Below are 27876 nucleotides of genomic sequence, written 5' to 3' on the forward strand. Positions count from 1 at the left end.
AATTTGGGGGGGGGGTCGATTATGCTGAAGCAGCAACAGCTAGAGAAACAAGGACACAGGATAGTTACACAATCCAAGTGTTTTAAGGTGAATATATATCTCACCCCCTTCATTGCTATTTTTGGCCTGGAAATAAAAACTGAAGAATATTTGGTATGCTCTATTGCTAATAAACATGTGCTGGTGTATTATCATGCAACAAGAATGAAATAAACACTCAGCTTGGGCTGCCAGAAAAGTTGCTGCAAATTGTGCTCCTAAAGCGATTAACTGCCTGATGTACTGTAGACAATCCTGTTGCATCACTTCCATGTGGCCTATTGCAGTTTAAGCTGCACATATTCACCATTTTAACTAGAGATGCTGGCAAAATTCATAATTATCTGGTTCGGAACAAATTTATCGGCTTGTAAGCAATACAAGATGAATAGCTTTCCCCTCAAAATTCATCTGCAGCTCAAAATGAAAAGTGAGACTCTCTGAAACTGCTCAGTAGCTTTTAATTCCAGTCTATTTTTAGCCCGTCATGGGCACCAATGCAAGCACTCCTCCAGATTTATTTTTGAGGCTCTAGGAAGGTGCAGACAAATCCAGTGACACTGCCAAGCCATTGTCGGGGACGGGGAAGAGGCCATGCAGCCACACTTAGCCATAGTTACTCCATTCTGATTGTTGCTGAAAAGAGCAAGAGTCTCCTCCATTTTGTGTTCCTGTCTGTATGTCATTTAGAAAGAATTTGCTTAGTTTGCTTTGGTTCCCATCCTCTCTGCCTTGCTAGCCTTGGGAACTTGCAACATATTATTTATTCTCTGTGCCTTCCTTGTTCTGGTTAAGTGGTCAGGAGAGGGAACGATGCTGATAATGAAACTGCCTACTAGAGGCTGCGTGGACAAACCTTAACAATGGCAGTGTTGTAATCCTATTGGACTAATATGGTACTGTACTACCGGACTACCCAGCTAGCTTGTTGTTAATGATGACCATGCTTGAAATGTGTTAATGATGACCATGCGTGAAATGTATCAATCATTGTATAAATGTCCAGGGCAGCCATGCTTTAGGCTGCTGCCCTGCTGTGAAGCTATTCCCCAGGGTTGTATTTTACTCTGCAGAGTAAATAAAGCTTTGAACTAAATCTCCATTTCCGGGTGACTTATTGGCTGATCGTACCAGGAAAAAGGACCCTTTTTGTGGAGTTATCAGTCGGGGGCAGGGGAGAGGCCATGCAGCCCCAGATTTTGCCTAACTCGTCTCTAGAGAAGCTTCCTAAGCCAACCCAAGACAAAGATTTCTGTTACTTGTCCTGCAACTATTCCCTGGACCTAGGCTATGTTTTCTTACCCTCTTTAGGTTGTGGTAAATCTTTTGAGACCAAAAGGACTTCCTCTTAGATGCCTCAGGTGTAAAATGCAAAAGTTGACATTTTTTTGTCTTCTATGTATTATTGTCTTTAATGGTTGCTTTTATATAGTTCGCTGCCTTGTGAGTCTAATATAGCCCAAAAAGTAGGATGCAAATAAAATAAACAAACAAAATAGTCCAGCAGCACACTCTTAACTTTTGGACAATTTATTTTAAAAATAAAATACGCTACATACAGAACTAGTGTTCTTGCGTGGTCCTTGTCATAAAAAATCTAAACCTCTTGCTTTCCCCTTCTCCTATTGAAATGATTTCAAATATATTCATCCAGTTATACTTTTTAAAAACATCTCCATTTTACAATAAATAAACATATACTGTATAAACAATAATTTTAATAACAGAGTGGAGAGTCTGTCTATTGTTCTAACAAAATGAGTTTTGAGAAGAAATTCCATCTCCTCATTCAAAATATACATTTGAAAACAGAGGTACCAATGTGTTTGGCTTGCAAACTTTACCAGCTGCAATGCCTGGCGAAGCAGGACAGCTGCCTGAAGCAACCTCGACTACTCCCCCCGCTTCCAGAAACAGCAGAATCACAGAACCACAAAACTACCCAAACCAAGCGGTTTCCTGTTGTTTTCTGCAAAATTAATCTCTTCATAAAAGAAAGTCCCCTCTTTTTCACTTTCTGACAACTCCCCCCTATATTGAGGAGGATTTCCCTCCATCTGCAAACACTGTTGTGGAGGAATTCTTTTCATGGGAATCTGGCCTTTGCATTTCTTTCAGTTTTCCTGCATTCAGATCTGTTAAACTTAGCATTTATTTTGTGCTTCCTAGGATTGCTCTTAAAATATAGGTAATGTGAATGGCTTTTTTTAATGAAGAAGAAAGTACTGAAGCAAGAGCAGAAGTGTCAAAACTACAGACCGAATTCTTCAAACTGTAACTGATTTAATGGGTAACCTTAAAGCCAGTGGCGTGTCTTGCAAAGATAAAAGCTGATATTCTGTACAACATTACATGTGCTTTGCACATAACATTTGAGCAGCTGTGAAAGAGTACTGTTGCACTAAATGTAAGAATTGTGCAAATGTGTTCTTGCAATTCTTGCTAATTGTGCAACATGGCGCTTGTGCAACTGCACAACTGTCATATTGCATGGCACATGTAATGTTGCACAGTATGTCAGCCAAGGATCATTCAAGAATGATCTAAGGCTGGAACAAGATATTATAACCAATGTGTGGTTGGCGCCAAAAACAGCAGCCCTGGGTCTCCTTCTCCTGTCTCTCCCAGGTGCTGCTAGAGGGAGAGGGAAAACAGCATGGCCTACTCCACTAGCTTGACTGGGACCAAGTGCTGTTATTCACTAAGTTATTCAAAACAGGGAAAAGGCAAAACAGGGAGGGGAAGGGGAATACCTGACTTGGCAGTAGTAGTAGTACATGTGAAAAGCATCTCAGGTCTGCAGGTGAGCACAAGCTAAGCAAGAGTCAGCAATGTGATGCAACAGCAAAAAAGGCTAATGTGATTTTGGGCCGCGCTAACAGAACCATTGCAGCCACATGACCATGTCTAATTCCACTCTGCAGCACGGATGTAAAGCCGATGGCAGCACTGTTGTAGTTCCCATGGACTTTAGAGGAATTATACCAATGCAGGTGGTAAGCATCCCTATCGCCACTCAAAAGCTTTTCAGTTTTGCAAGGAGAGAGCAAGAAGAGTAATGGAGATAGTGTGTTTGCTAACATTACGTGGAACCCAGTATATGCCTAATGCCTGTAAACATCATCCAATATACTGTAGTGTGAGGCAGGTGAGATATTGTAGGTAAAGGGAAAATGATAAACAGTGTGAGCCTATGCATATCTACTCACAAGTAAGTCCCATTGTATCCAATGGGGCTTACTCCTGAGTAAGTTTAGAACTGCAGCCTAAAAGTCTTTATGAGCATGCATGCCCCCTACTGCCTGGAACAACAAGCCTTTTTCTTAGAGTCATGATGCAGCTGAACGGTCCTTTCCTTCACTTTGTCTTCTTGTTCTTTTAAGAGCCTACCAAAAAAAAAAAAAAAGCATAAGAAAATATAAGAACGGGCTTACAGAAACAGATCAGATCAGATCAAGGGTCCATCAAGTTCCGCATTCTCTTTCCCATAAGTGTCAGCTCGATGCCTCTGGGAAGCATCTGTCCATGTTCTCTGTAGATAATAGCTGGCAAGCTGTAGTTCATAGTGTAACAGAAGCAAAAGGTCTTTCTTACCTAGCCAAGTGAAGTAAAGACTCATTGGTGTTGTGACTGGACAAGGCACTGCATTCATAGAAGATTAAATTGTAATCCTAGAACAGATGGGGGGGAAAGATCATTTCTATTAGTTTTGCACCAAGTGCCTCTGGAAAAAATTGCAGAAAGAGTGGAGGGAGCCAGTGCCAACACAGTCCAGGACCCGAGAAAGAGAAATTCATCTTTTTAGGTTAATCTGATAAAAAGGTTGGAATGTATGCAGGTATATCCTGGGGGCCTCATTCTATTATACGAGCCTATATGGTCATCTGTGGAGGCTTGGCTCTATCTACTCCATCCTTAGGGTGGAACGAGATGCCATGAGACAGAAGTGGGGGAGGCAACTGGGAGAATCTGCCTGGAGCTGATGTTGACCCTTCCCTCACCCGCCAATTCTGCCCAAATGTCATTCAGCTGGTTCTAGCCTTTTCCCTCAGCCTGAGTGGAAGACTAGAAGTTAGTCCAATGGGTGAAGAAATGGACTGGGTGGAGGGAGGTCCAGGGGAGTACTGGTGTATATGGAAAGAGTTAAGCATGTTCTCCTTCTGCTTGCTGTTTCTCTTATTTATTTATTTATTAAATTTGTACACCACCCCAAACTCTCATCTCTGGGTGGTTAACAACAACATAAAATAAGTTTAAAACATATACAAAAAATAAACTAGAAATTAAAACCTAAACATGTAGGAAGCTGAGAAAGCTTGGGTGAAAAGATGGGTTTTCAAGTGTTTTTTGAAAGTTGCCAGAGATGGGGAGGATCTTATCTCAGCAGGGAGCGCATTCCACAATCTCGGGGCAGCGACCGAGAAAGCCCGTCTCTGTGTAGTCACCAAACGAGTTGGCGGTAAGTGGAGACGGACTTCCTCAGATGACCTCAATGGGCAGTGGCGCTTGTAGTGAAGAAGACACTCTCTTTCTTGTGGTACCACCAGAAAGTCACTCATCCAAGGGACCCACTTCTAAGTTCAGCCCTTGGCAGCTTTCCGGAGCTCATCAAGATGTACTTGCTCCACTAAGACTTGGGCAGAGCTCTTTCTTTGAATTTCTGCTGCTGTTATACTTCATTAACATTAAAGTCATCTTAGCACTTGTTTTGATGAATTTGAATTTTTAATGTGAATTTTAACCTTTTTATTGTAAGCTGCCTTGAAAGTCCCTTTTTGAAGTAATAAATAAATAATGCAGAATAAATCTCATATATTAAACAAAGGTATGACATTTTCTGGTTCAAAATGGAAGAAGCTTGCATTTTTGCATTGTGTGTTGAGCCAAATGAAACTAGCACTTGGCTCGACACAATGTTCTGGATGCATAACTGTCCATTTACTTTTCTGCAATCAAACACTCTAAAAACTAGCCTGCCAGCAAGGTGCTAGGTATCTTTATCTCTTCTAGAGATACTCAGCACTTTGTTGCATCAAATCACAGTAGAGTTTTTCAAATTAAAATTGGAATAAGTTCTTTCAATTACCTTTGTCTCCTGGCAAGCTAAGAAAATACACCTTTCTTCTAACTAACTGGAGTTTATAAACCTTTCTGAATCCACCCTCTGAAGACCATGCAGTCCTGAAAATCATGAAATTCCCTGCTTACACAGACACCTACTTTTGGCTGTTGACATTTTTATTTTCTCAGATATTATGTATGATGCATTTTCCTCAGACTAGGAACCATATGTATCCCTCACTGTTTTTGGTTCTAAATCTTATCCAGATCTCAGCCTGGTAAATGCTGGATGGGACCTACATAAGCTTCTCTGTATGTACATGCAGATATAAATGTGAGTGCCTGTGCTTTAGGGCAGTCATTTTCAAACTTTGTCCTGGGGAAGCATGAGGTTCCTTGAAAGCTTATCAGAGGTTCCTCAATGAGAAGATCAGTAATGGTGGACAAACTCATTGGAAAGACCATAACCGATTATTTTCTGTCATGTACAGCTGCAGGAAAGCATTGGGTGTTCTAGAATATGCTCTCATTTCATATAAAAGGAGATAGTAGTTCAGTGACTGTATGCCCTAGAACATGTCCTTATCCTTCAAATTCCTTGCACTATGTAGACAAGTTGACAATTTGCAGCATGCAGAAAAATTATTTACCCCTTAGTTGACATGAAAATGGTTAACTCTCCTGGTGGAAGGAAGTATGAAAAATACCGCCTCAGTATGCAACATATGGCAGCAAACCAGTATTCCTGGTTTAGCACAGTAGTGTGTAATAGAAAGTGCAAGAAACATGTGGCTGGGAAAGAAAGGAACTTTCTAGGGATGAGTGAATCGATTCGTGGCCGAATTGATTCAACTCAAGTCTGGGTGATTCAGATGATTCAACCTTGAATCAAATCACCCTTGAGGATGCTTACCAGATTCGAGGTAAAATCAAATCACCCTCTATTTAAGCTCAAATCGATTTGGCGATTCGAGCCTCCTTTTTGTCCCCAGTAACAAACAAACACACACACACACACACGAGAGCTTCTGCCATCACTGCCAGGGGTGATTTTTAAAGGAATTTTTATGTGTGGATTCTTGGTTGTGAAATGACTTCTCCATTAGGAATCCCTATGAAGAAGTTATTTCACAACCGAGAATCTACAACACATAAAAATTTGTAAAAATTCACCCCTTTGCCCAATTCCTTTGGGGGTTGGATGGCAGTTGGCACCCATAGGGCCCTGCCACTCTACCTGTTTTGGTGCCCCCTAGCCCTTAAAGATTAGGCTGAATTAATTCAAATTCAAATAGAATCAAAGCGAATTTGAATCAACCCAAATTCGAAGGGAGCAGATTTGAGCTTGAATCAAATGAGGCTGATACAATTCAAACTCAAATCAAATCACAAAAATCAATTCGTGTACATCCTTAGTACTTTCAGTTTTGCCTCTACTGAGTAACTTCATTCCAGCACAGAGAACCTGCACTCAGACTGTAGTCATTCTTATCACCTATCTGAATAGCCAGAAAGCTAGGAATGGTATACATGCTAGGACTGGATATCCATTTATCCAAACCACAGTGGCTGAAGAACACTGTGGCTGGAGAGGATGAGAGTTGTAGTCAAACAACATCTGAGGACCCAAGATTAAGAACCCCTACTATGGTCCATGTGTAAGTGCCCATGATGCAGAGGCTGCTGGTCTCTTAGTGTCCTCATTGCAGTGGTGGCCAGTACATAGGTGGGGCAGGGGTGGTTGAAAAATAAGCCACAGGTGCAGTTCATTTGCTGTCCTCCATCCTCAACTTTAGGCGCACTGGTTGGGATTCACCAAGTTGGGAAATGCATATTCCCAACCCAGTGAGTACCAGTCAGAATGCCTGGGGTTAACTCAGCAATGGAGAGAGGTGGGAAACAAAGAGGCAGCCGGGACCAGGCAAGAGCAGTGCAAACAAGTTGCACCTGCAGCTTGTTTTCCACCCACACCCCTGTACCAAATGCCACTGTCTCATCGTGAGAATGTGGCCCACATGCATAGTTAAGCTAATCAAAAGCTTAATGAGTGGGGATTTTTTTGTGCAAAGAAAAGGGAAACAAAATTGGATTTTTACCATCTTTGTTGAAGGCAATGCACTTCTCTGAAACAAAATATTGGATACTGGCTATCAGATGAGATTTCTTTTCAGTACATGTACTGTTTTGGTTTGGTTTTGCTTTGTGGCTCTCATTTATCATTTCAGTGTTTCAGTGTTGAAATGTTGTTCCGAGTTTGGGGTGGGTACTAATTGTGTGTTTAATAGTAAGTCTTTAAATTTCCAATTGACCCAAAAAGCTTTGTCATAGCTTCCCTCTACAACAGTCCCCTCTGGAATTGATTATTTGACATTATGCCTGAGGTGTCTTCAGCTCTGCTGGGACCTTCTCTTATAATTCTCCCTTAAGAATTCACACTTCTAGTCACTGGTCCTTCTAAGTGATGAGAAGCTGACAGGCTTTCCCTGGTGTGTGCTCTTTTGACTTCCTAAAACAGGTGTGGGTAGAAAGGTCATCCTGAAGCTACAGATCCTGAGATTTCTTTCCAATTTTGAATACTGCCTTAGGATTCTAGGATCTCACAAGTTAGCTTTTTAAATAAAGTTTCATGCAGAAATGTGACTGAGCTCCAGTTAGTGAGCCTGAAAAGACTAATCTATTTTTGGATACCACTTGATCCATCCTCCAAGTATGCAGAAATAGCTGCCTTGATTTTGGATTTCCCTGATCCCCAGAAAACAGACAGGCCCAGAACTACCCAGTTTGGCATTAGAAGAAGCAAGTTGGCACCCACAGCAAAATGTTTGCACTATATTTCCAAGCTCATAACAAGAGAGTTCCTTTTCAGAGCTCCTGCCAGCCTAGAACAAGGTGCTCTCTTTGGGACTTGCAGAGGGGAGGGGAGGTTTCGGGGGGGCATTCTTTTCTTTACCACCCTCCTCAAATCTTTTTCCCCTCTGCCATGTTGAACAACAGAGTTCAGGTGTGAGGCAAGCTTCTATGTCGGGAGGAGGGGGTGGCCTCTGGGGAGTGAAGAAGGAAAAGTGATTTACTTGTCATCCCCCCTAAAATCACACATAACACCGTAAGGTAAGTATTTCAACCTTGCAGTGTGCATCCCCTTGACCCTAATCTTTCCTGCATTTATTATAAGCTGCTAAAGGCTCAAGCAGGAATTTTCTCCCTATTTTTCAGCATTTCATGGCTCAGCTGCTGTCAACATCCAACAGTACTGGAAATCAATGAGAACAGTTCCTGGTTGGAAAATACTCAATTTTTTTTTTAAACCCATTTATTTTCCTTTTAATAAAAAAGCAAAACATTTCTGCTAACCCTGGGGTATCCCCAGATAGTGGAGAAGCCACTATCTTATTTTGGGTGGCCCCATTTTACTTTTAAGCTAGCAGGCAAAGGATCTTGTAAGTTTGGCATTAGAGGGAATAATGTTACATTTAATTTATTCCACCAATTGCTCATGAAACAGAAACAGCCCAATCAGTTAATAAGGAATGTCATATTTGGCTTTATAGGAATCACACTGCAATTTAGCAATAATTAATATTCCATTAGACTAAATCACTATTATAAGCTCAGCAAGCAAACTACAATCATTTAATTATGCCTTTGCTATTTCTAGCCAATGACATTTTAAGAGCTAATATTTCCTATTTCACAAACATACTGTAACGAGTATTCATTCATTTGAATGTTACCGTGTTTTCATCTTCTGTCGCTATTTTACTTTAACTTTGATGGGGGAGGGGGCACAACCATATATTTCTTTGTATGCCATGTTACAATTAAGGACCTTGTAGGCTGCAGGCTACAATCGTTCTGTTTCTCAACATGATTCATTCTCAGCTTTCCTTGTTGCAGTTATGAAAAGTGCTCTGTGATACAGACAACACCCACTCTCTCCATTACCTTGAGATCTGGCTTGACTTTTAGGGTGTGTGTTTTTTTTAATGGACTTTCTGCAACAATCACCAGGAATAATTCTTAGCATGAAACCCCCTGGGGTCAGAAAATATACCAGCATATTAAAAATAAATAAAAGCAATTGAAACTTGTTGAGTGAAAGGAAGCGGTTGATATTGCTCCTGCTGGAATCAACAAGAGTTTTCTTGCAGATTTCAATGGAAACAATTATTGTGTGTGTGCGCATGTCCCCCCGCCCCCCGAAATACCATTTGGTCCAGGGGAGATCAGTAACTTGCACCAATCGTTTCTAACCCCAGTTCTGGTTAGGGGGTTTTGCTAAAAAAAAAAACCCAACAAACCTAAAAATTATTATCTTCTATTATCCATTAAACTGTGGCTCTTATAGTCACAGGAATGCTTCTTTATGTGACTGTGGGGAGGCTTTGGGGAGATCTGTGCACTAAAATAATGAATAGTCAGACCCATCCATTAGCTCCTTGGGCACATACCTTCTAGCATCTGCCACAAGTAGCCTGGCAACTCAGCTTTAAGGCTCTTGGAATCCACAGGCCTTGAGGTAACAAGGTGCCCTCAGCCAAGCCAGTGATTACTTGTGCATTACCAGGAGGGTTTTCACACAGCAGGTTTTATTGTGTTCAAAGTTGCCCCCCCAAACCAAAGCAAAAAAAAAAAAAAAAGGATTTTTGAATCCTGGATATAAATCGGGCTACACTCTTAATGTGTAAAAAAAAACCCCAAATTGTGTGTGAAGTGCTCCCTGATAGCTCATAGGGACTTCAGAGTCAATCAGGCCAATATGTGAGCGTACACCCTCCATTCTGGAGGAGATGCAAGCTAAAAGCCCTGTGTGAAAGACGCCTTGGGAGCGATGAGCTCCAAAACAGAAAGTAACCATTTCAGATGTCACCTGCCCTGAACTCACTAGGCAAGCCATACTCTTCAGTCCCAGCCTCTCCATCAACAGCATGGGGACAACAACACTAGCCTTCCTTACAGGGCTGTGCTCAAGATTCCTGAGAGGAGGTCTGAAGTGCTTTGAATACGCAGAACTGGTCTTTGATATGGTGATTCTGGCTGCTACTTTTTATTATTTCTGGATGATCTGTACTACTTATTTGCATTTATGACGTTTTATTAGGGTTTTATTGTGAACTGCCTTGAGTACACTCAGCATGGAAAGATGGAATAGAAATTATTGATATTATATATAATAAACAAAGAGGTTTTTTTAATCATTTCTAGCAGAATGCCAGTCATTAGGAAGCTTGGGAAGCAAGTGGACTGAGCAAGTTGGAAACAAGGGATTTCTGACATGGGAAATCCCTACTCACCACCACCAGGGCATTTTCCAGATTGCACACTATCACAATGTTGCAACGGGTCCCTTAAGTGTGCTTCTGTATTGCCTATGTTTTGACATAGCAGCCTCTGCATTGTAAGGAAGGTGCCATTCATATTTCCAATGCCTTCTTTCAGATTTTATTGCTGCGTCACAGCCCTATAATGTTGCATCTGTGTTGGGGGGGAAAAGAGCTGTATTTGCCCGTTGTAGGGCTTGCCTCCTTGCAACAGATCTCTAATGTGGTTTGAATATGGCACCACACAACATTGCAGTTTACACTGCTTTTTGCGGTGTAAGGCTCACAATCTGGAAAGCACCCAGGAGGCGGCCGAATGTGGGGCAAGTGCCCTGGGTACTCTGGTGGCAGTGGCATAGGGGATGGCTGGGCAGCACAGTAATCTTAGGGATCAGTGGTTATATTGGGCAGTGTAGGAAGCCCACGTGCTTGCTGGGAGGACCCACAGGCTTCTAGGTCTGGTTGTTTGAGAAGCTCTGAGCTGAACTAGCAGACCCAGAATCCTATGCTGCCTGGCATCATTTCCTGCTCCCGCACTGATCCCAAAGATTGCTGTGCTGCCCAGCCACCCCCACACCAGTACTGGGTGCACACTTAAAGGGCACCACCACCACCGGAGTACCCAGGGCACTTGTCCCACTTTCGGCTGCCTCCTGGTGGTGGTAATTTCCAAATTCAGAAATCCCTTGTTTTCAACTTGCACAGGCCTACTCTCTCTCTCTATCCTTATCGAAGAGAAGTCAGTCCATCCCATAATAGGCAATGGCATGGAAGGCTATTTTGGTCTTTACCAAAACTGTGTCCCCAAATGCAATTCATATAACTGGCAACCATTCCCTTATGTAGTGAGGGGAGGTAAAGGGTGCACACATTGGGGTGTGGGCTAACTGCCAAGCCACTGTGAATCAAGCCTGCCTCTCTCTGAATAGCCCCACCTCTTCTTCTGCATAGCTCCATCCAGGGTTATGTTTCCTGATCACACTAGAAGGTGATTGAATGTTCAACTGCTTATATATCAAATATTCTGTCCACCAATACAAGAACTGGTCAGAACAAAATATGATTTCAATAATGCAATTGCATATTTATAATTCCCATAAAAATCTTGGTCTAAGTTGCATGACTTCAAAGTAAACACTGAGGATCTAGTAGATCTTTTGAACGGTGAATGCTGTTCAGATGTGCCGAGCACATCTCTCATGCCAACTCCTCAACATCTGGCTATCCCATCTTTTGTCACTCACTTGCCCAGCTCTCCTGATACCACCTGCTTGAGAACTGACCTGCTGAGCAGCTTGCCTATGAGCCGTATCCACTCAGGCTCTTATGCAAAGCACAACTTCTGCTAGTCATTCTGCTAGTCAAAGCATGACTTCATGCTAGTCATCTGCACATGCATGGAGTTATACTGTCTGAGTAAGTAATGTGCATTGGCTTTCAGATTCATGAACTGCAGAGTTGCTTCTGAAATATTGTTATTTTCAAGTCTGTAAGGAGACCTGTCAACATGTTTTAGCTGAATGTGCATGTTATCTCTTTTAATGAAGGAACATCACATCTCTTTTGGAATTCTGGAGAAGAAAGCAGACTGCTATCTAGCAGAAGCCGCTGCATGAAGAGGGGGACTGGCTTGCCTTGTTTTGCTCCCAGAGAGGAGGGGGGAGCCACATCCCCTTTCTTGGGAGGAGCAGAAGCATCCCCCAGTTTTGTTAAAAGCTGCAGTATATTGGTTAATTTGGCAGCATACAGCTTTGCCTGCAAAGGGAGGGCAGCTGCTACCCAACACATTTATATAAAACCTGTTAACAAAGCCAACTTTAAATAAACTCCTGCTAACTTCACAAGTGCATTTTCAAGTGTTGGCTCTCTTATATTTAAAGTGTGCCATTGAGTGGGTGTTGACTCCTGGTGCCTACAGAGCCCTGTGGGTTTCTTTGGTAGAATACAGGAGGGGTTTACCATTGCCATCTCCAGCGCAGTGTGAGATGATGCCTTTCAGCATCTTCCTAGATCGCTGCTGCCCATTATAGGTGTTTCCCATAGTCTGGAAAACATACTAGCAGGGATTCAAACTGGCAGCCTCTGGCTTGCTAGTCAAGTCATTTCCCCACTGCGTCATTAGGAGGCTCTCTTATATTTAGCAGGAGGGAAACAACTGTCCCTATTCACTCCAGCATACCATTGCTCCCAGTGGCTGGTACTGTGGTCTCCTTCTAGACTGTGAGCCCTTTGGGGACAGGGAACAATTTTCTTATTCCTTTTGCTATGTAAATCATCTTGAGAACTTTTTGTTGAAAAGAAAAGCAGAATAATAATAATAATAATAATAATAATAATAATAATAATAATAATAATAGATGATAGAGGGTTTAATACTGGCTGCACAAGAACAGGCACTAAAAACAAATGCAATAAGAGCAAAAGTCAAAAAATCAACAACAAACAGCAAGTGCCGCCTTTGTAAAGAAGCAGATGAAACAGTGGACCACCTAATCAGCTGTTATAAAAAGATTGCATGGACTGACTACAAACAAAGGCATGACAAGGAAGCAGGGATGATACACTGGAACATCTGCAAAAAATACAAGCTACCTGTAGCCAAAAATTGGTGAGACCATAAAATTGAAAAGGTTGTAGAAAATGAAGATGTAAAAATATTATGGGACTTCAGACTACAAACAGACAAACATCTGCCACACATTGCACCAGATATAACTGTAGTCAAGAAGAAAGAAAAACAAGTTAAAATAATCGACCTAGCAATACCAGGGGATAGCAGAATAGAAGAAAAAGAAATAACAACAAAATACAAAGATCTACAAATTGAAATTGAAAGGCTGTGGCAGAAGAAGACCAAAATAATCCCAGTAGTAACTGGTGCCCTAGGTGCAATTCCAAAAGACCTTGAGGAGCACCTCAACACCACAGGGGCCACAGAAATCACCATCAGCCAATTACAAAAAGCAACTTTACTGGGAACAGCCTATATTCTGCGACGATATCTATAATAATAACAGCAACAACATTGATAATAAAATTCAGCCATCCCAGTTCCTTGGGAAGGTCCTTGGGAAAGGACTCTATGTCTGGATAAAACAAACCAGTCAATAACACCTGTCTGACTGTGTAAACAATAATAATAATAATATAGCAGCAGCTGCACCTGTCACACATAGTATGAGAATATGGATCTACCGCATACTCTCTGGAGATGTGGCAAAGCAAGATGTGGCAAAGCAAGGCAACTGGGCAACTACCCTATGGACTTTCATCTACCTATAGTGGCAACTGATGGAAAAGAGGCTGCTCCCTTCTGCATCATTCCAAAAGAGATGGAGAAAGACATCTCTCTCTTGGCATTTTATACTTGTCCAGCACACTGTGAAGGAGAGTCCTCTCTCCCTAATAGTGAGGCAGTATCAAATACATTAGCTTAATGAGATACACATAGTTGGCTGTGGTTGTATCTCAGAGAGCATCAGTACTCCAGATTATACAAGGGCAACACTCATTGACTAAATTATTGAGCAAGTAATTCCCAAGCATAACTAAATGAGCACAGGATGGATTTCACTTTTTGATTTAAAATCTATTGTTGATTGTCTGATAACAATGTGCTCATTGGGCTCTTCATACTGTACCTTGGCGAGATGCTCTCCTAATCCTTTGGGGACTTCACGTTCTTTCTCAATATCAGTTTTATTACCAAGCAAAAGGACAGGAATGTTCTCCCCTGTTGCCTCCTAGGAAACAATGAACAGCAGTTAAAAATGGAGCATTTTTTCTTCAAGAAAATATTAAGAAGACCTGGTAGTTAGCAGACATGAAAATGAATACGCTCAACAGTGCACCAGCAGGCAATAAGTCATTTTATTACAAAATAGATCAATCTTTAGATTAAGGAAAAGAAATAAAAGATTGGTATTATTCAGATTATGAAAGTTATCATACATACTATTCTTTGAAAACCACTTTGAAAATTATTTGTTCAGATCTTCAGTGATAAATATAGAATGGCATATACTGTTTCAATAGAGCCTTTTAGAATCTAGCTATACTTCTCTAATTAGATCTGAAAGTGGACATTATGTCTTTCAGTATGGATACAATTATGAGGTATTCTGATTATTGCTATAAAAATAAACTGTAAACGGGAGTAAAAAAAAAAAATAGAAACCCAAAACATTGCTTCAAAGGTTATTTTGAAGGAAGGTAGTTTTTATTATAGTACTATGTATGTGCAGGAATGGGTTCTATCTATTGCAGATACCTCTGGGGGTTACAGTACATTTTCGTGCTCACAGCACACATGGACATACACACACAGCTTGTCAGTGAGTGGAAAGCCACCCGGACTTAGAGATGGAGGGGGAAGTTTTATCCCCACCAAAATGTTGCCTATCAAATGCAGCAGTTTATTTTTCCTGGCAAAATACAAGGTGCTGGTTATAACCTATGAAGCCCTAAGGAGCTTAGGCCCTGGGTATGTAAGAGAACATCATCTTCACTATGAACCCCACCGCCACCCGTTCAGATCAGGGGAGGTTCATCTGCAGTTGCCTCCGGCTCATCTGGTGGCTGCTAAGGGATGGGCCTTCTCCATTGCTGCCCTGGGGCTCTGGAATGCGCTCTCTGCCAAAATAAGAGCCTCCTCATCTCTGACAACTTTTTAGAAGTCTGTCAAGACACATTTGTTCACCCAGGCTTCTAATTAGATACTGTTTTGATAGTTTTTAACATTGTTTTAAATTTTAAATTGTGGTTTTAACCTTTTTATTTTGCTGTAATTTGTATTTTATTGCGAGCCACTCATAGATGCAAGTTTTGGGTGGGATATAAATATACCTAGAGGCCAATTAGGTGTTTATCAAGTATTACTGTATTTACCTGAATCCAAGACTAGGGTTTTTTCCAGGTTCTTTGATGTTAGAAATCAGGGGGTCGTCTTAATTCTTCTTCTTTTCAGGAAAATACAGATATAACCTGTTTTTAACCTCTATTTCTTAAAGGGATGGCCTTAGATTCCGAGGTATCTTCTATTCGGATAAATACGGTAACTCTGTTTTTGCATCTCTTGCATCATAATGTGATGTATTTTGAATGTACAATGATATTTAGGAGACACAGACACTTCTAAAAGGGAGACTGCTTGGTTGTTTTGTGATGGAGAGGAAGGTCAAGAAATAGGAAAGCTTCCTAATCCTTCCATTCCATTTTTGTTTTGAAGAATGTAATCCCACAGTAGCATGGTATTTACTGTAGATAATCTATCCTGCACACAGAACTGCTTAATTCCCACTGAAGTGACTAGGATTTAAGCAGCCAAAATATGTGCAGGATTGCAGCCTTTGACTTTCAGTTGAAAGCTATTAAAAATAAAGCCTCAAGCTAAAGATCCAGAAGTTCCACAATAGTCTCTTAGAAATATCAGTGGCAGTAATGTCAGGGATGATGAGGCAGCCCCCATCTAAGTGACCTTTAATAAGACACAGACTGAGATGGAAAACAGAGCAGAACATAATGAAAATGTTTTTCCCCATTAAGGAAGCAAACAAGCAAGCAAGATGAAAAAGAGTTGAAAAGGGAGCCAAAAAGCAGAATCCCATTCATCTTTAGAATGACCCTGGTCTCTCCTTGTTTAGTAGCCAGTTCTCAGCATTCTGCTTGTTTGTCACTCTCCTGTCATGTTCAGAGTGTGCCAAAGAAACAGACAACTGATTCAGGTGTTTGATTCAAACATGATTTAACTGATTCAGAAGGGACAGACACCAGAGATGCATTGCCTCATTTAAACCCCAGAACTAGCTTTGGGGCAGTTGTGGAAAGATGGGCAATGTGATATTGACATACCTCCACCCCTCCCAGTCACCCCTCCCAGTCAAGGAGCTAGCTTCAAACTTCTGAGAGCCTACAAGATCGATCACTGCAATATTATTTGTTGGAAGTGAGAATTCTAAAGCATTGCTCTCAGCACCGCAGTAACATCTTCTGGCCACTAGAGGCATTATGATACAGGGTTTCAACCTTGGGGCCCCAGATGTTGTTGGACTACAACTCCCATCATCCCCAGATATGGCCTTTATGGCTGAGGATGATGGGAGTTGTAGTCCAAAAACATCTGGGGGCCAAAGGTTAAGAAACCCTGAATAATAGATCTGTCTTGATCAGAGTCAGTTAGAATGGTTCAGTTGTTGGAGGCCAATGCTGGTTTGTGTATGTTGGTCTATGTCTCTTAGTGATATTTTAGTTTCTTAATAAATCTTTATTTGTTTTTTTAAACTCAACCTAATCTCTTCAGATAATCTCTTGTAGGCTTGTGCATTTTGATTTGGCAACAAAACATTTTGTGTCCGGAAATGACATTTTTGGATGTTTTGTATACAAATTGAAATGACCCTATTTCAGAGCCGAAGTTTTGTTTTGTTCTTCAGACCTTTGGTCTCCTGACTGCAGCAACTAGGGAGGCAGTGAGTGTCTGTCAAGAAGAGATTAGCACAGGGGTGGGGAACCTTGGCCCTCCAGCTGTTTTTGAACTACTAATTGTGGCTGGGGGTGATGGGAGTGGTAGTTCAAAAACAGGTGGAGGGCCAAGGTTCTCCGCCCCTGGATTAGCAGAAGATAAGATATGCAAAAAGCAGGCACAGCATCCCTGAGGAAACTCATTTCTTGGGAATGTGTTCTATTGTGATGCAATTATGTGCTAAGAAACTCTGATTAACCATTGCCAGCTCTAACAAACAATGCCCTATTTCCACTCTGTCTAGGCTGGTTGCTTGAGGTGGGGGGAGTTTGTTTGAATTCATCAACAAGTTACTCGCTTGCTTCTGCCTTTCTGGCTGCCTGATTCAAGACACAGAGAGAAAGAACTAATTTTGCATTGCATGTCTAAACTAAAGTTTCCATGATGCCATGCTTGCCTTGCTGCCAGCCTGAGCCCAGCACACTGCTCCCTATTTAGTTACAATGTTTGTGTATATACTCTATACATAATGCAATTCAAATGCCTGCCTGCCTAGGATAATTTGTTGTTCTGCTGCATCTGTGTGATCTTGCTTTGGAAACCGGTTCTTTGTAAAGCTCTGCTATTGTTGTTGATGTGTTGAAAAATATGTCTGTGTATGAGAATTGCTTGCTTGGTGGAGGAGGGTGCTGCTCTTAGCCATAGTTTGCTGCAGCAGTGGGACATGGGGTCGGGGATTGCAGCAGTGGGGCGTGGGAGTGAGGGGTTGTTGAAATTTGTGTGTCTTTGGAGCAGATTTGGGGCAGAAAGGGTGCCAGAGCAGTGGGTTGGGCAGTAGCACTCCAAGGGGTGCCTGCCCACCACCCAGATTGCAAAGGAGTTAGCCATAGGCCTGATTTTAAATTAATTTCTGGAGTTTATGCATCTTTAAGGTTTTATCCCATAGGGAACAGTGGAGATTTCAGCAGCCCCATAACTGCACTGGGGTGGCCCAGAGTGAATGGTGGTGTACTGTACAGAGAGTGCCAACCACCTCCATGGGTTGTTAACCCATGCAGTACTGGGTTTTGTTGTTTCTGAAGTGTTCTGAGTGTAGATTCTCTGGTAGCATATGAGATTTTCAATGAAAAACCATGAATCCTCTCTCATGTGCTACCAGAGAATCTACATTGAGAACACCTCAGAAACAACCAAACCCTGTACCCCACGTGCTTGTGGGTATGGGGGTGGTTGGCACCCTATGTGCACTACACCACCACTCGCTCCAGGCATGATAGACGTATGATAGACACCAAAAGGACCCGACCAAGTCCAATGAATACTAATGACTGTACACAGTTCCCCTCTTCAAGGGTAGATTTGACAGCTCCTTCCAAAATAAAACCTCAAGCAGCTGACAAAGCTGATAACCTCAGCACTGAGAACGAGAGAAATATGGATGCAGACCTAACAAAGAAAGATCTTGCTCCGGGCCAATACAGCAGTACATGCATGTTAGATTTACAGCTGGATGAGAACGTGGACCAGAAGCCTCCTCACTGTATTAGCCTACACTTGTCAAACACCTCACTCCCATGGGTCTCTTGGATTGATGATTCAGCTGCTGACTTGCCGGCACATTCATCTTTGCTAGAAACGCACAAACAAAAGGATGCTGCTGGGCTGGAGGAAGGAACTCCAATGGCTTTCGAAGTAGACTCAAAACCTCTATTTGAGACATTAATTGCTCATTGTGATGTAGTTCCTACCAAGTCATTGGCAGAAGAGATTGCAGAGGTAGAAAATAATGTTCAGATTAGCCCATTTCATTCTCTTTTGCTCCATAATGAGATGGGACCCCCTTCGCTTCTGGTCAATGGAGGACTTAATGCACCTGAAATGGCAACTGGGGTTCAACCTAGCACCCTTTTAACGTTAGCTCAGGCCAATTGACTTGAAACATCTAACGAAGGCCTGAGTTTACTGTCTTGGAATACTGCTGGACTACGAGCAAAGTTGGGTCTGGGAAACTTTCTTTCTTATATTAATCGTTTCCATATTTTAATGCTGCAGGAAACTTGGGCAACTCAAGAACTGCCTTTGGAAAATTATACTTCCTTTTCCTTGATGGCAGTTAAGGAGAATGCTAAGAAAGGTAGACCAAAAGGAGGTTTAGCTATCTATATTAAAACATCCATTAAAGCAGAAATTTCAAGACTCCCTCCTCTAGATCAACTTGCTATGGCAGTCGTACTTAAATTTAAGACAGTTGGCTTATTAATAATAAATGTGTATATTCCTCCTTTATACCAGTTAGAGAGGATTAAGAGTACTTGGTCTAAAATGAAGACTTATATTAAGCAATGTCAAGATGCTTCTCCTGGGTCTTTTGTAATCATTGCTGGGGATTTCAATGCCAGGATAGGAACTACTGATTTGAAACTCTTTGATAAATATAATCAGTGTCCACCTGAAACTGTAATAAATGCCCCGCTACTTCAACGTCTGTCCAAGGATTTAGGTTGCAACTTCCAGGGACTTAAACTTAAGCTGACTTTTGATCTGCTGGGCATGCTCATCCTTAATGGTGCTACTGAGGATGATTACCCAGCAGAATTTTCCCACTGGTCAGGCACCAGACCCTCATTGATTGACTACATAGCAATATCTCGAGCTTTAACTCCCTATGTAGTGAGATTTAAAATAGATGACTACTTAGAAAGTGACCATCTTCCGGTTACACTCCATTTGAAAACTATTGATCAAGATATTATGGAACCTCCTGGTGATTTAGGGTTATTTAATGCAATCCAGCCCAGACGACTTAAATGGACCTCTCAGTTAAATGAACGTGTTACTAACCACTTAAAGACTGAGGCTTGCATGCAATACCGTGCTAAGATGACAGATGCTACAGATAGTCATATTTTAATAGAAAATTATAATAATCTAGTATGCTCTTTTTACCCAATTTTAACTGCTAACAATTCTAAAAATTCTAAGCCCCGTGCTGGTTTTTCCCAGCCGTGGTTTGATTACGAATGCCGTGCAGCAAAAACGGATCTTATTAACTCTTACAATCTTTATCGATCTAACTCTAATCAGGTCACTTCTCAAGATCTGATTGTTAAAAAAATATTTTATAAAATTTTACTTGCAAAAAAAAAAGGGAGGCCAAAAGGCTAGATTGGCAGCGTCTTATCTGTGCCGCACAGGCTAAAAACGTGTCTTTGTTTTGGTCTTTGGTATCATTCTCTTCTAAATTCAGACCTTCCCCGCCATCTTTTTATATACCTGTTGGAGAATGGACTGAATATTTCCGTGCTCTATATGCTAGAGAGGGAGCAACTACAACATTTTTACAAATAGAACAGGAACTGGACCCTAACCTATTACCTGAGTGGACCCCAGTAACATGTACAGAGATTGCTTCAATAGTGAATCAGTTTAAAACTGGTAAGGCCCCTGGCTCAGATAATTTGCCGGTAGAGGCCATCAAGAATAATATGGATTGGTGGCTGCCGGTATTAGCCTCTCTGTTTACAGCAATTGATCAGACAACCTCGCCCCCTAGTGAATGGGGATTGGCAATTGTAATTCCTATATACAAGAGAGGCCAAAGACATTTACCATCTAATTATCACCCTATTAGCCTTCTTAATGTTATTGGCAAAATGTATGCATTTCACCTACTTAACAAATTCCAGGACTGGATGGACAAAGAGCAGGTGCTGGCTGATGAGCAGGCAGGCTTTAGGGCCAATCATTCTACTATTGAGCATGCTTTAGTCTTACAACATCTAGCGGAGAAATATTCTAATCTACCCCGTTCCACTCTTTTTGCTGCCTTTGTGGATTTTAAATCAGCATTCGACTCCATATCCAGAGATAAATTATGGGAAAGACTGTTTAACTCCTCTATTGATCGACGTCTGCTACTTTTAATATATAAACTCCACAAGAACTCATGTCTGAAGGTTCGATGTAGCTCAGCTGGAATCCTCACTAAAGAAATTCCTACCTTTCGAGGAGTGAGGCAAGGCTGTATACTTGCCCCAGCTCTTTTCAATTATTATATTAACCCCATTGTGGATATTATTACTAATCCATCTTTCCATCCACCTAAATTGGCCAATAGACAGGTTAATATTTTGCTTTATGCAGATGATGCAGTAATTTTATCTCGGACTCCTGTTGGCCTCCGTAGAGCGCTTTGCTCTCTGGCTAATTTTTGCCATGAATACGCTCTGGAAATCAATTATAGCAAGACCAAAATTATGGCCTTTGCTAAACATCCAAAGACCTTGAAATGGTCTTTGGCTGGACATAAACTAGAACAGGTTAAGATCTTTAAATATCTAGGGGTTGTTTTCCAGGCCTCTACGAAACGCCAAGCACATCTGCAATACGTTACCCAAAATGCACGTAAATCGGCATTGGCCATTCAATCATATTTCCACCAAGATGGGGCTCAATTTGTACCAGCTGCCCTTAAGTTATTTACAGCTAAAGCCTGCTCTCAGTTGCTTTATGGGTCACAGTTGGGCCCGTATACTAACTGCACTCCACTAGAGATAGTTCAGACAAAATTTCTGAGATCTATTCTACAGATCCCTAGATGTGTTCCCAATGTAATATTGAGGATGGAAACTGGCATGCCTAAGATGGAAGCCCGGATGTGGTTTTCCATTCTCAGCTTCTGGTTGAGATTGTCTTTCTTTTCTACAGGCCTTGCTCACTTAATTTTTATCGATAAATTTAATTCTAGCTGGAAGCAGTCAATATCTCGCCAAATAAGTTTATATGGCTTTAGCCTGGATGGTCTATTAGAAATGGGTTTTTGTCACGCGAGACTGATATTAAAGCAGCGGATCTATGATATGGAAATGCAGACTGATCGATCTTTAATTTCTAAAGAAGTTTTCCTAGGTTTACAAATGTATAATACTAAACCTGCGAATTACCTGGGTAAGATTACTATCACTAAATATCGCAGGATGTTTACATTGGCCAGATTTAATGTGCTACCTTCAGCTGAATTAGAAGGTAAATTTAGAGGGATCCCAAAAGAACAGAGACTATGTCCTTGTGGCTCTGGAGAACAGGAGTCTATCTTTCATATCTTACTCCGCTGTCTTTTTTATAGGGACTTACGAACTTGTTATATTTCCTCCTTACTGACTGATTTCCCAGGGCATACAGATGCATTTTACGTCAACTATCTGCTCTCAGATCAGAAGGAGGAAGTAACATTTAAAGTTGCTAAGTTCTGTGAGGCAGCTAAGAAGGCTAGACAACAGATGGTAAATCAGATTATGCTAACGGGAAATTGCTGATTAGGATGAGTCCATGTTCCTGATTATATTATGTATATATTATTACTATATTACGTGTATTATTATGTATGTAAATTTTGGTCTATGACCGTAAATAAACATGACTGACTGACTGACACTACACCACCACTCGCTCCAGGCCATCCCAGTACCCCCAAGCTGGAGTTATGGGGCTACTGAAACCTCCATTATTCCTTATGGGGAAAAACCTTAAAGACACATGAACTTCAAAAAATCACCAAAAATCAGCCCTTTGCCCAATTCCTTTGAAAAAATTGTGGAAGTTTTCTTGCCCCCACTGGGCACTACCACCCATCCTACTCTGCTCTGGGCCACCTCTTATCCCACCCCAACGTGAACTTATACTTTTGCTGAAACCTCTATTATTCCCTAATGGAAAAATCTTAAACTTCAAAAATTCACCAAAAATCAGCCCTTTGCCCAATTCCTCTGAAATTTGGGTGGTAGCTTCCACCCATTGGGCACTACCCACCCCCACTAGTTTTTCCCAGGGCCATTTTTTAAAATACAAAACATTTCGGATTTGCAATTTCAAACAAAGAACAAAATTGAGGTGTTTCGGATTGGTTGATTTTGAACAAAGAACAAAATGGAGGTGTTTTGGATTCAGGCCAAAAACAAAACAGAAAACAAAACAAAACGCACAACCCTACTCTCTTGGATTAAATTTCTTTACCACCAGAGCATACTCTGCTGTGTGAGAATTTGAAAGCTTCCCCTCAACATTCTTTACATGGGGTTACCCTTGAATATCATCCAGAAGCTTCACACTGCAAATAATTCTTCTGCCCACCTCTTAATAGGAACTGGCCACAGAAAAGCATATTAGACTAATCCAAGCTCCCCTAGACAGGCTGCTGGTGTATTCCAAGCCCAATTCAAAGTGCTTGTTGCTACCTTTAAATCTGTAAGAAATGGGGGTCAGAGAAAGGCCTCCCCAACACCTCTGAAAGATAGTGGATGCTCGTATTGGAGGAGATGTCAGAGCAAGGCCTCCCTACCTTGGAGATTTTCTGGGAGGCCTTGCTCTGAGTACCTTCTCTCTGAGAGGCAAATCCAGTGGTGCCTAAGTAGAGTATCCTTTGCAGTGACATTATTGTTATAGAATGGGTTCCCTGGGCAAGTTCATTAAAAAAAAAAAATCCCATTGCTTCGTTTTTGGTAAAACCAATTGCTTAGTTTTAAATTAAGTCCTCTATTGACATAGGCATAATTTAATAGGAATCTTGTTTCTTGGGTTGTGCTACTTTTCTCACTTGCCTTTTACATTGGTTTTCTTTTCCTTTCTTTTATAAAACATTTTAAAAGTATTAAATCATTGCTAATATTCCGGAGGGTCCAGTGATAAATATGATGAATTAATCAATTAACTAACTTGTGGAGTTGAATACTGAGTGTGTAGGTGGGGTACTAGCCACCTAATGGCGCAGCGGGGAAATGACTCGATAAGCAAGCCAGAAGTTGCCAGTTCAAATCCTCGCTGGTATGTTTCCCAGACTATGGAAAACACCTATATTGGGCAGCAGCAATATAGGAAGATGCTGAAAGGCATCATCTCATACTGCACAGGAGGCGGCAATGGTAAACCCCTCCTGTATTCTACCAAAGACAACCACAGGGCTCTGTGGGCACCAGGAATCGACACCAACTCAACAGCACACTTTACTTTCGGTGGGGTTCTAAGTGATACAAGGGAGATTGGAAGACACAGGGTCAGGGTAAGTGTAAGAAGAAGGGAAATGGCTGGAAACCCACCCACACACCCCACCAAAAAACACAATAACTCCACATATGGAATTTTACATGAGCCTCATTAGTTTAAATTCAATTTCAATAAAAGGGCCTGACTGACAGTTGTGCAAACAGGAGCTTTATCTAGCACACAATACAAACACACACAACGATAAAGGTAGCCTGCTTTTTCTACATTCATCTCCTGATTTTCTCCAGGCTGCACTGTATTTAACCTAATCAGTCTTACCTCAATGCTCACTAACCAGTGCTTCACAGCTATGAACGTGTCTCTTGCTGTTATGTCATACATCACGACTACACCATCGGCCTTCCTGAAGAAGTGCTTGGTGATGCTGCGGTACCTGCAAAGAAGTGTTCTCCTTATAGATCTCAACACAGCAGAACCAAAACAATATAGTAGATAAGACAACAGAGGAACATAACCTACTATAAAAATGAGGATTTGATCATTCAGAGTATGCCAAAACAACCCAGCATGTGGCCAGAAGCACAGCATGGTACGAAGGTCATTTGATGACTTCAGGCACAATCCACCAAGAGGTTCATAGAACTGGATGTGAATTTTGTGACCTTCCTCCACTCCCACATTGTTCTTTGTTTAGTTCTTACTCGTTGCTCCCCAGACAAAGTGCCTAGAGCACTTTCCTTATGAGGCAAAGATACATCACCTGGTGCTTCTTAGTTTAGAAAAAAGATGACTGAGAGGAGACATGATAGAGGTCTACAAAACCATGCATGGTGTGGAGAAAGTTGATAGAGATAATTTTTTCTTCCTCTCACATAACACTAGAACCAGGGGTCATCCCATTAATCTGATTGCCAAGAAGTTTAGGACTGACAAAAAGAAGTACTTTTCCCACACAATTAACCTCTGGAATTCTCTGCCACAAGATGTGGTGAGTCACCAACCAGGATCGCTTCACGAGGGGTTTAGATAAATTCATGGAGGACAGGTCGATCACTGGCTACTAGTCTGAGGGCTATAGGTCACCTCCAGCCTCAGAGGCAGGATGCCCCTAAATACCAGTTGCAGGGAGGCAACAGCAGGAGAGAGAGCTTGCCCCCCACTCTTGCCTGTGGGCATCCCGGGGGCATCTGGTGGACCACTATGCAAAAGAGGATGCTGGATCAGATGGGCCTTGAGCCTGATCCAGCAGGGCTGTTCTTATATAGTGCTTCATGACTGCCATCCTGGCCACTGCAAATACTCTGGACTGCTACTGGATAGGGGTGTGCATGAAAGCAGTATGCCAAGTTTGGTTTGAGTCTGAATGAGACTGAATGGAACTGGGCATGTTCGGTTCCCCCTCCCCAAACATACCACATGGTTCAGCTCGAATTTGAGCCAGTCCAAGGGCTCTAAGCAAAAAAAAAAAATTGTTTTAATAACTCACTGCCTCCAGGGGGCACAGCTGTCACCATGGGGGATCTCTAGTGATTCCCCTTCCCCCTGCTGCCCCCACAGTCTCCAATCAGCCCTGCGAGGCCCATTCTTGGCCTTGTCATGCTGTCAGCAGCCATTCTGGAGGCCACTGTGCATGTGTACTAGCCATCTGTGTGGTTGGGTCAGGCCATGCAGATGGCCAGTGTGCATGTGTGGTGGTCTCCAAAAAGGCCATCGCCAGCATGAAGAGGCCCAGAATGGGCCACACAGGGACTAAAACAGCCTGAACTGGGCTGATTGGGGACTGGGGGGAGGGGGACTCACTGGACACCTGGCCATGGCAGCACCCCTCGGAGGTGGTGAAGTTTTTTTTAAAAAGGTTTTGTTAGACCCCCCCAAAACTGGCCGAGGGGGGCAGTTTCGGCAAATCGGCTCTGGTTCAACTTGATGACGATCCGAGGACAAGCCCTCGAGCCAGTGAAGTTTGACGTTGGACCAGCTCAAACTCGTGCCGGTTTGCACATCCCTACTGCTGGTGCCCAGCCATCCACATAAACTCCACAAGGATTAGGAGGAGGCTTACTTGGATGTCAGGGCAGCAGCAATGTGGAATGTTCTCCAGTGGCCACATTACCCACCACCATCTTTAACAGTGATATACACTGCACCTTTCCCATTGTTGCATCACAATAACACAGTGATGGGATGGTTATATGACACTTTAGTTTAAAGAAGGCAATGTCCAACATGTTCACTGCAAAATGCTCCAGATGATGCTTTGGATTGCTACTGCTGCCCAGATTCTCAACCAAGTTGGACACTCGGCAGGACCTTAGGGCTGGGTGGAAGTCTTTTGATGGCCCTGGATCCTCAGTCCATAATCTACTTGGCTGACCCTTGGCACTACCCCTGTATGTCCCACAGTTTACTGGCTGACTGCATAGCACAACCCATCTTAAACTCATAGCCTACCTATGTCCAAGGCAGGCTGTGATGTTTGTGCCTTAAGTTGTTGTTCCTGCAATGCCTCTGCTCCCCCAGCTCTGATGTGTCGACTACCACTTACATCTTGGCATGTAACACTTGTGAAAAGCCTGAAGTGGGGATCTGATTCTGAATGAACTCTGGCGGGATCCGATTCTGGACTCTTGGCTTCAAGGAACCAAGACTGGCTATACAGATGCTTCCTTTTAGATGTATTATAGTAAGATATGAGAGCATCATCTCACCTTTCTTGCCCAGCAGTGTCCCAGAGCTGCAGCGCTACCTGACTGTTATCCACAGTCACTGTTTTCACACTGTAATCCACACCTGTAAAGGAAACACAGCCCAAGTTGATTTTCCTCTTTGAGTACTCAGTTTAGTTTATGGAAGCCTGACTAAGAACATACAAAATATTCGAATATTTGCAGGCCTGCAAAACTCATGACTCATCAGGTTCAACGCAGACAAATGGCCATCTATTATGCCTACCAGGTGCCCGACTACACTCCATACCATTTTTGCAGACTCGAGCAAGGTTTGTGGAGCTTCTGGTAGGGCACATGTTTGGCTGATGTACAGTATTTGAATTGGTGGATCACAAGCTATGCAGGCACCCCTTATGCATCCTCTTTCACAAAACTATAGTTCGTCCCATTTCCTCCTTTCCAATCTTCAGTCCTTTCATTGTTCACATGAAGACAAATTATTAAATGAAATTGGCCGGGAGTGGGGGGTGATGGGGATTCTACCCAGTATAAGAAGTACATGATTAAAGAGGTCTGCATGCTGGGCTGTAGTCTGTATTTTATTTTTTTAAAAGACTGCACCAAAGTAAACCTAGCAAAATTTCAGAATTTTGGATTTTGATTAGCATCACATTTTGCTTTTTAACTCTGATTAAGAGGGATGCTTTTAGAAATATGTAAAATATTTACTTCTGAGGCAATAAAATCTTGTTTCAACTTTCTGGAGTAAATATTTGTTTTTCCTGAACTCAGCAGCATCTCCATAATGGGGACTGTGGGCAGTGGGGAGGTGGGGGGGGGGGGATATACATTTGCAAATAGCAAATAAATCTGAGCCAGAAATACTTGTTTCAGGTTCTCTCACACTCTCCCTTGGATTAATCAGAGTTCTAAATTAAATAGAAGGGCTGCCTATTTAATTTCTTAGGTCTTTTGTGGATTGGGCTTTTAACTCAGACTTCTGATTGGACCTTTTTATGACACCTTTTTGACCAATGATGATCTGGCATTACTGTGCAATTACCAATTTGGGATTTCAGTCCTTCATTTGCATCTCTTGAGGGAATGTATGTATGTATGTATTGTATGTTTTTTAACTTTTGAAAACCGCCTTGGGATTGTTTTTAATGAAAGGCGGTATGTAAATTTAACAATCAATCAATAAATCAATAAACAAATAAATTTCTAGTTGATTAATCATCTTCTTTTTAACCAAGTAATCAGTTGGTTGATCAATTAAACATTTAGTTGATTATTCTGCTAATTAAAGAGATATGCTGCCCCTCTCTCCTAT

At 41.9% G+C, this 27876-nt stretch overlaps 1 protein-coding gene across 5 annotated transcripts in view; it reads right to left on the reverse strand.

Annotated features, from left to right (window-relative positions):
• Positions 1–1553: 1553 nt before the first annotated feature.
• Positions 1554–27876, reverse strand: part of CRACR2A (calcium release activated channel regulator 2A) — a 127885-nt gene continuing 101562 nt past the window's right edge. For all 5 annotated transcript variants that reach the window (XM_053251564.1, XM_053251562.1, XM_053251560.1 and 2 more), the window contains 5 exons: positions 26583–26664; positions 24196–24310; positions 14060–14161; positions 3634–3710; positions 1554–3425 (listed from right to left, as the gene is read on the reverse strand). In XM_053251564.1, coding sequence (XP_053107539.1) covers positions 3335–3425; positions 3634–3710; positions 14060–14161; positions 24196–24310; positions 26583–26664 — 467 coding nt within the window. In that variant the 3' untranslated portion in view covers positions 1554–3334. The remainder of the gene's footprint in view (positions 3426–3633; positions 3711–14059; positions 14162–24195; positions 24311–26582; positions 26665–27876) is intronic.

Source organism: Hemicordylus capensis, chromosome 5 (genome assembly GCF_027244095.1).
Source record: "Hemicordylus capensis ecotype Gifberg chromosome 5, rHemCap1.1.pri, whole genome shotgun sequence".
NCBI classification, from domain to species: Eukaryota; Metazoa; Chordata; class Lepidosauria; order Squamata; family Cordylidae; genus Hemicordylus; species Hemicordylus capensis.